This window comes from Ammodytes marinus (genome assembly GCF_949987685.1).
Source record: "Ammodytes marinus genome assembly, chromosome: 9".
Classification (NCBI taxonomy): Eukaryota; Metazoa; Chordata; class Actinopteri; order Uranoscopiformes; family Ammodytidae; genus Ammodytes; species Ammodytes marinus.
This window is the reverse complement of record NC_137213.1, coordinates 29,214,526-29,222,025: the sequence shown is the minus strand read 5'-3', so window position 1 is coordinate 29,222,025 and position 7,500 is coordinate 29,214,526. Positions and strand designations below refer to the sequence as shown.

The 7,500-nt window shown below is 39.6% G+C and overlaps 1 protein-coding gene across 1 annotated transcript in view; it reads right to left on the bottom strand.

Annotated features, from left to right (window-relative positions):
- pitrm1 (pitrilysin metallopeptidase 1) overlaps nucleotides 1-7,500 on the bottom strand; it is a 23,661-nt gene that overhangs the window by 7,182 nt on the left and 8,979 nt on the right. Inside the window, 10 exon segments of the mRNA XM_080033555.1 lie at nucleotides 949-990; nucleotides 992-1,115; nucleotides 1,556-1,632; nucleotides 2,142-2,262; nucleotides 2,982-3,111; nucleotides 4,041-4,157; nucleotides 4,728-4,866; nucleotides 5,513-5,647; nucleotides 6,173-6,269; nucleotides 7,210-7,323. Of these exon segments, the coding sequence (XP_079889681.1) occupies nucleotides 949-990; nucleotides 992-1,115; nucleotides 1,556-1,632; nucleotides 2,142-2,262; nucleotides 2,982-3,111; nucleotides 4,041-4,157; nucleotides 4,728-4,866; nucleotides 5,513-5,647; nucleotides 6,173-6,269; nucleotides 7,210-7,323 (1,096 nt within the window).

The following is a 7,500-nucleotide window of genomic DNA, read 5'->3' as shown; positions in this document are numbered from 1 at the left end:
CCTCGTAGCACCTTTAATAGACACAATAATAGATAATTGAGAGCTCTGTAAAGTTCAGGTGCTGGAAAAAAACACACACACACACACTCACACACACTGCAATGTAGGAGGGTTGGGCGGTATCCATTTGTACATGATCCGATAAAACTTATATTTCAACTGCGCGATGGCCACTGTTTATGTATGTACTTTGTGTATCGTACCCTACCTGTTCCATGCCTTCGAAGGTCTTTAATAGACACAATAATAGATAATTGAGAACATTATAAAGAGCTATCATCACTGCTATTCTGCCCTACCTGTTCAATGCCTCCAAAGGTCTTTAATAGACACAATAATAGCTACTTGTGAACATTATAAAGAGCTATCATCCCTGCTGTCATACCCTACCTGTTCCATGCCTCCAAAGGTTTCCTGCAGGTCTAAGTGATCATTAAAGTGCGATCACCACTGTTTATGTATGTATTGTATATTATATCCTATCTATTGTAAGAAAAAGAGTCTAGGATTGACTCTCTTTCTTACTTATAATAGACAGATTATAGATAATTGCGAACGTTTTATAAAGAGCTATCATCACTGCTATTCTACCCTACCTGCTCCATGCCTCTGAAGGTCTTTAATAGACAGAATAATAGATACTTGTGAACATTATAAAGAGCTATCATCCCTGCTATCATACCGTACATAATAATAATAATTATTATTATAAAGTTATTGAGCTGTGGAAAAGGGGTAGGATCCAATAAGTTTATACTTCTTCCTACTCCTTTTCAGGCATATCAATTCAATATGTTTTTTGTTTATTTTTTGTTTATTTTTATTTGTGAAATCATTTGAACATATTTTTTTATTGTATTTTCATGCTTTTAATTTTTTCTTTTTTTTTGATATGTCTGAAATAAAACTGAAATAATAATAAAACTGAAATAATAATAATAGTAGTACCTGCTCCATGCCTCCGAAGGTCTCCTGCAGGTCCCCGGCGGGGGGTGAGGTGTCGGGCGGCGCGCGTCATGGCGTACATGTGACCGGAGTAAGAGATCCCATTGGATAACTCCTGGGCCGATGACATCACCAGCACTCTGAGGCGCTCCACATCGTCAAAGTGAGGGCTGCAGGGGGTGGGTGGGGGAGGGGTTAGGTTAATGACACAGTTTAACATTTTAGCATCAATGAAATCTGCCTAATAGTACTTTCAATTGTTTAAAATTATTTTGAATCTGTCATTGGAAATGAGGGTCATCCCCCAATGATCTATCTAGTATAAATAAAGATTGTAAGAATTAATTAATTTATTTTTATTTGCTATTTTTACTGTTTTTTTTGGTCCAATTGTCAATTCAATTGTTATTATTTGGTTCTAGGGAATGTGGTAGAACCAACCTGTTGAATATGGTTCTAGGGCAGTGTGTGGTGGAACCAACCTGTTGAATATGGTTCTAGGGCAGTGTGTGGTGGAACCAACCTGTTGAATATGGTTCTAGGGAAGTGTGTGGTAGAACGTACCTGTTGAATATGGTTCTAGGGAAATACAGTGTGTGTTAGAACCAACCTGTTGAATATGTCGCTCCAGAGCTGGAACATGTGAGGCAGGTTTCTCTCCAGGCAGGACGAGGACAGGAGAACGCCCTGGAACACACAACACACAGACAATGATGTAATGCTTCAATTGGTGTTTGAGTGCATGGTGTTAATGCAATTTTTTTCATTTTCTGTTCAAAAATGCCCGTAAAACACACATTTATTGCCATTCCTTATTAACCATGTCTCCCTTATCACAAAACATGGTAAATAAAATGAACAGAAAATGAAAAATGTTGCATTAACACCACGCACAGACAATTACATTACTGCTTCAAATGGTGTTTGAATGGCCGTACTGCACTTTTTTTTTTTTTTTTTTCACATTTTCTGTTTGTTTAATTTGTGTTTTTTTTAAAAATTATAAGTGGGAAATGAAAAAAATAAAAAAATAAAATGGCAAATTAATAAAAAAAAAAATCCAATTTTCCAGTCAAACTTTTATTTTTGAAAAAAAATTGTAAAAACATGCAATACATTTTTTTTTTCAATATATATATATATTTGTTTGTTTTGATTATAGAACAGATATGTATTGATGAAGGGAGACACGTTACCTGTTCGTACATGTCCAGCTGTGTGGAGTCTTGAATGACCTGAGAGGAGACAGACATTCCTCCTGTTCTCAACTCCTTCTGCTGAGACTGCTGACGGTAGTCCAGGTCACCACAGCCCAGTCTGACACACACAGACACAAAATTTGTTGTATGCATTGTTGTAAATTAAGAGAGAGAGAGAGAGAGAGAGAGAGAGAGAGAGAGAGAGAGAGAGAGAGAGAGAGAGAGAGAGAGAGAGACAGAGAGACAGAGAGAGAGAGAGAGAGACAGAGAGAGAGAGAGAGAGAGAGAGAGAGAGAGAGACAGAGACAGAGAGACAGAGAGAGAGAGAGACAGACAGACAAACAGTTTAATAATTTTAGTTTTCTTACATTTTTATAATTTTACAGTGCAATGTTGAGTTGCAAAAATCCACACATCAGTGCTTGTAAATTCTCAACTAATTTATTTTGAGAAAAATCATTTCTAGCTGGATTAATATCAGCATTGTGCTTCATAAAATGTGTCTAGCACTTTCTGTACAGTCAGTGTACATGTACTGTATGCAACAGGAACACACTTAGGAAAACAAAATAGACAACATGAAACAAAAGTTAAAAATAAACTAAAAAAACTCATCTTCTACCTCATTCCAGGTCATTGATAGACAGACGGATAGACGGATAGATAGATAGACAGACAGATAGACAGATAGACAGATAGATAGATAGATAGATAGATAGATAGATAGATAGATAGACAGACAGACAGACAGACAGACAGACAGACAGACAGACAGACAGACAGACAGACAGACAGACAGACAGACAGACAGACAGACAGACAGACAGACAGACTCACTTGGTGATGACGTTACAGAACAGAGGGACATATAGCCGTAGCTCCTCTGGCAGAGTGTTCAGGCTGCACATTGCTCTGAAGTAAACCAGCCCGTTGGTCGGCTGCTCACACAGCTGCACCGGCACGCCCGCTGTAGAGGGGCAGGGAACAGACTTTAAAGATATAGTGCGTAACTGTGTGTGTGGGGCAGGGAAAATACTTTAAAGATATAGTGCGTAACTGTGTGTGTGGGGCAGGGAAAATACTTTAAAGATATAGTGCGTAACTGTGTGTGTGGGGCAGGGAAAGCATTACAAGACTGCAACCTAAAAACTCTATAGCGACAGCTCTCCAATAAAGGCCGCTAAGAGGCTTAAGTGGGCTCCAGGCATTTAAGCGTCATTCAATTACTAAGTCCGGTGATGAGTATAGTTTGAAAATGTAATAAATGAAGGCAGAATAACAACTGATGAATGAAAAACATGGCAAGGGTATTGAAAACAAATAAAGAAAAGATAAACTGTCGTAATTGACGCTAGTTTGACGGTAAACAGAAAATATCAGGTGCGCCACTAACCCCCTTTGTATCCTAACTCCCGCCCGCCACAAGTGCCCAGGTATATAGATTAAACCACACCCACACCCACATGTGTCAATCAAAAGGAAGTGACATAAACCAAAACAGTGTGCGTGACTTTTCAAAATTAACAATAAACAAATAGACCAAATGTATTTTGGCCCCTACAAACTCCTTGACAAGGTTCCCACACATATTTACCAATGAATTTCAATACTTTCCATGACATTTTACCACATTTACATAACCGTAAATGCCCCCAACGAAGGCTCCGTTGGGGGCACAAAACACCAAACACTGTATCATAGTGGTCCGTGCTCTGTACCTGTTGTTTACATACCAGTTTACAGAGCCTAGGACGTGTATTAACACTGTGTAAATACATATGAACTGTAACATAGTGGCCAGTGCTCTGTACCTGTTTACATACCATTTTACAGAGCCTAGGCTGTGTATTAACACTGTGTATTAACACTGGTAACATAGTGTGCAGTGCTGTGTACCTGCTGTGCTGAGTGTAACATCAGTGGCTGGGATGGAGGGCTGGATGTCTGACACTTTGAGAGCCGGGAGACAGGAGGCGTCCTGGGGCTTACTCTGAGCATCAAGGAGCTCCAGACCTGGAGAGAGGAGAAACACACACAAAGACACACAAATACAGAGACAGACAGACAGACACAGACACACACAGACAGAGACATACATACACAGGCAGAGACACACACACACACACACACACACACACACACACACACACACACACACACACACACACACACACACACACACACACACACACACACACACACACACACACACACACACACACACACACACACACACACACACACACACACACACACACACACACAGAGCTTATGTTATTGTTATACTGAGCAGATCTCATCACATACTCTTTCTTTTTACTACACTACATACTAAAGTACAGAAGAGTTTTAGGGCCACAGACAGGAGAGAAAAACAAATCAGATAAGGAAGTTTTTTTTTCATTATGTCGAGAAATGTCAAGAATAAAGATGAATACTGCAAAATGCTGTTGGAGTTATCGGGGGCATTTACGTATTTTCAGCATACTACAAGTGACGTGCATGTATTGGGAACATCCTGAATCTGTTTCTGGCGTACTAAATAGTAGGGAAGTATGGGGATTGGAACGCAGACACAGTCACCTTTCTCGTAGATGTATTTCTTGTCCGTGTCCGTCAGAGCCTGGATCTTCCGCTGTAGCTTCTGCTCCTCGGCCTGCGTCTGCTTCTCTATGTACGACTCATCTGGAGCCATGGACAGGGTCAGTCTGTGGCTGTTCTCCTACAGGGGGGGGGGGGGCAGTGGGGGTTTAAAGACAGACAATAAGGTAGGAATTAGCATTTTAAAAAGGTGGAGACACTGAGTGCGTTTACATGCAGACTCATAATCGGGTAAATAAACGAATAAGACTTCAACAGGACTTTTAAAATGCATGTAAACACCTTTATCCGATCTACTTCGCACACAAATCGGCACATTAACCGACAAGCGAAGTCGGATAAGAACACCTAGATAACTCGTTCATAGTCGGCATTCTCTCTGCATGTATACAGGGATCGGACATCGCATATCGGAGTTCTCGTTCTGCGATTGCTCGAGAGTTCCCTGCCGGGGATTTCACATGGAAGTGGAAGGAGACGCCGTAAAAATTAGTAGTGTTGTTGCCGGAAGGGAACCGGACGTGGCTCTATAACCACTTGTTGAAAGGGCTACAGCGCCACCTAGCATTTTTCTTCAAAAATTGATAAATAAAAATAAATTAAATGAGTAAGAGATAATTCACCTTGAAGCAGTGTTAGACAGACAGACAGACAGACACACACGCACACACACATTATATTGGGTTCACCTTGAAGTAGTGTCAGACAGACAGAGAGACACACAGGCAGACAGACAGACACACACACACACACTATACTCGGTTCACCTTGAAGTATCGTCTGACGGTGTCCTGGAGGAAGAGAGGGTTTTGCTTCAGCGTCTGTCTGAACTTTGAGACGCTCTGGTTGATCTGAAGAAGCTCCACGGGGTCTCCATCATGGTTCCATGAAGACGCTATGTACTGGAGGGAGGGATGGATGGATGGATGGATAGATGGATAGATGGATAGATGGATAGATGGATAGATGGATAGATAGATGGATAGATAGATAGATAGATAGATAGATTAGATAGATAGAGACCAATTGAGGGGTGACCCTCATCTACAATGACGTCGAGTTCAAAACGAATTCAAAGGAAAAACAACAATACATAAACAATATTCAATGCAAATACATCAAATACACAACAACAGGTGAAGAGAAAAAAAACAATTGAAACATTTACACAGTGGTGTAGATTAAGTGGCAGCAATTAAAATGAAATGGGTGAAAGTACAATATAGCCTAATTAAAACAGTTACAGGTAGAGTTTGGCAGATTTAAGATAGTTTGTTTAAATACATGTAGAGTGTGGGACAAGTGTCCTGTGTGTGTGTGTGTGTGTGTATGTGTGTAGTGAGTGTGTCCTTGTGCTTGTGTTAATGTAAGCAAACACATTGAAGGTTGTTTAGTATTTAGTACAGACTCTTTCCTGTAGAACTCACCGAGGCCAGAGACAGACCGAAGTTAGTGGACTGATGTTTCATCTGGATCTCAATCTTATGCAGCAGAGCCTCGATCCTCTCCTCCTCAAAACCATTCCTGTTGAACAATAATACAGATACAAATCATAATAATAATATGTATTAATTTTTATTTTACATTATTTTTCCCTCTAACTTTGTTTACTGAGTTTCACATATAAAAGCATTCACATTTATCCATCCAATAATTGTTCTGGCGTACTCTACTTTACAGGTTTCTAAGGACTTCCAATTCCAATTACATTATTTAAACTCAAGGCTAATGTTAAGCAGAAAATAAAAAGTCAACCAGGTGTCATGAAGGTCCCTCCAGTACTGGGATCACTATGGATTTTTGAAGTTTAATTTTAATAAATATTCTGTAATATATTTTAATAAAAAGTGCATGAAGATAGTAAACAAAAATCCAGTAAACGTAATGTGACAGCGTGACTTTTTACAGATCACTATAAACTTTGGAATTTAAATGTAATATACAGCTCTGGAAAAAAATTAAGAGACCACTCACAAACACAAATATTCAGTGTCTCTCGTTTTACTATTTATAGACATTATGTTTGAATAGAATGAACATTTTGGTTTTATAATATAAACTACTGACAACATTTCTACCACATTCCAATACAAACAAATTGTCATTTAGAGCATTTTCAATAAGTAATGTAGAGATGAAGATTTAAGAAAAATCCAGACTGGCCTCTTAATGTTTTCTTGAGCTGTATATTCTGTAATATTTTTTTTTTTTTATATATATTTTTTTTGCATTTTTATGCTTTATTGATAGTGTAGAGACAGAGTTGAAATGGGGCAGAGAGGGGAGTGACATGCAGAGAACGACCGCGGGCTGGAATCGAACCCGGGTCCGCTGCTGGCCGAGGCCCATGGGGGGGGGGACGCCCTACCAACTGAGCTAAGGGCGCCCCCCATTCTGTACAATTTTAAATAAAATGTAAATAAAAAAATAAAGTGAATAAAAGCCGGGCTATGTTGTGACTTACTCTATGACGTGGTCTATGGTCTGGCTGATGATGTGTTTCACTCTCTCTGTGTCGTCCTCAGACATTCCCTGAAGACCAATGCTGAACGAGGCCTCTCTGGTGCTGCCGTCATATCTACACAACACAAGATTATAACACAAACATTTTTTTTAAAGATTATTTTTTGGGCAATTTCTAGCTTTATTAGACAGTACAGAGTTGAAATGGGGAGGGAGAGAGAGAGAGAGAGAGAGAGAGAGAGAGAGAGAGAGAGAGAGAGAGAGAGAGAGAGAGAGAGGGGGGGGGGATGAC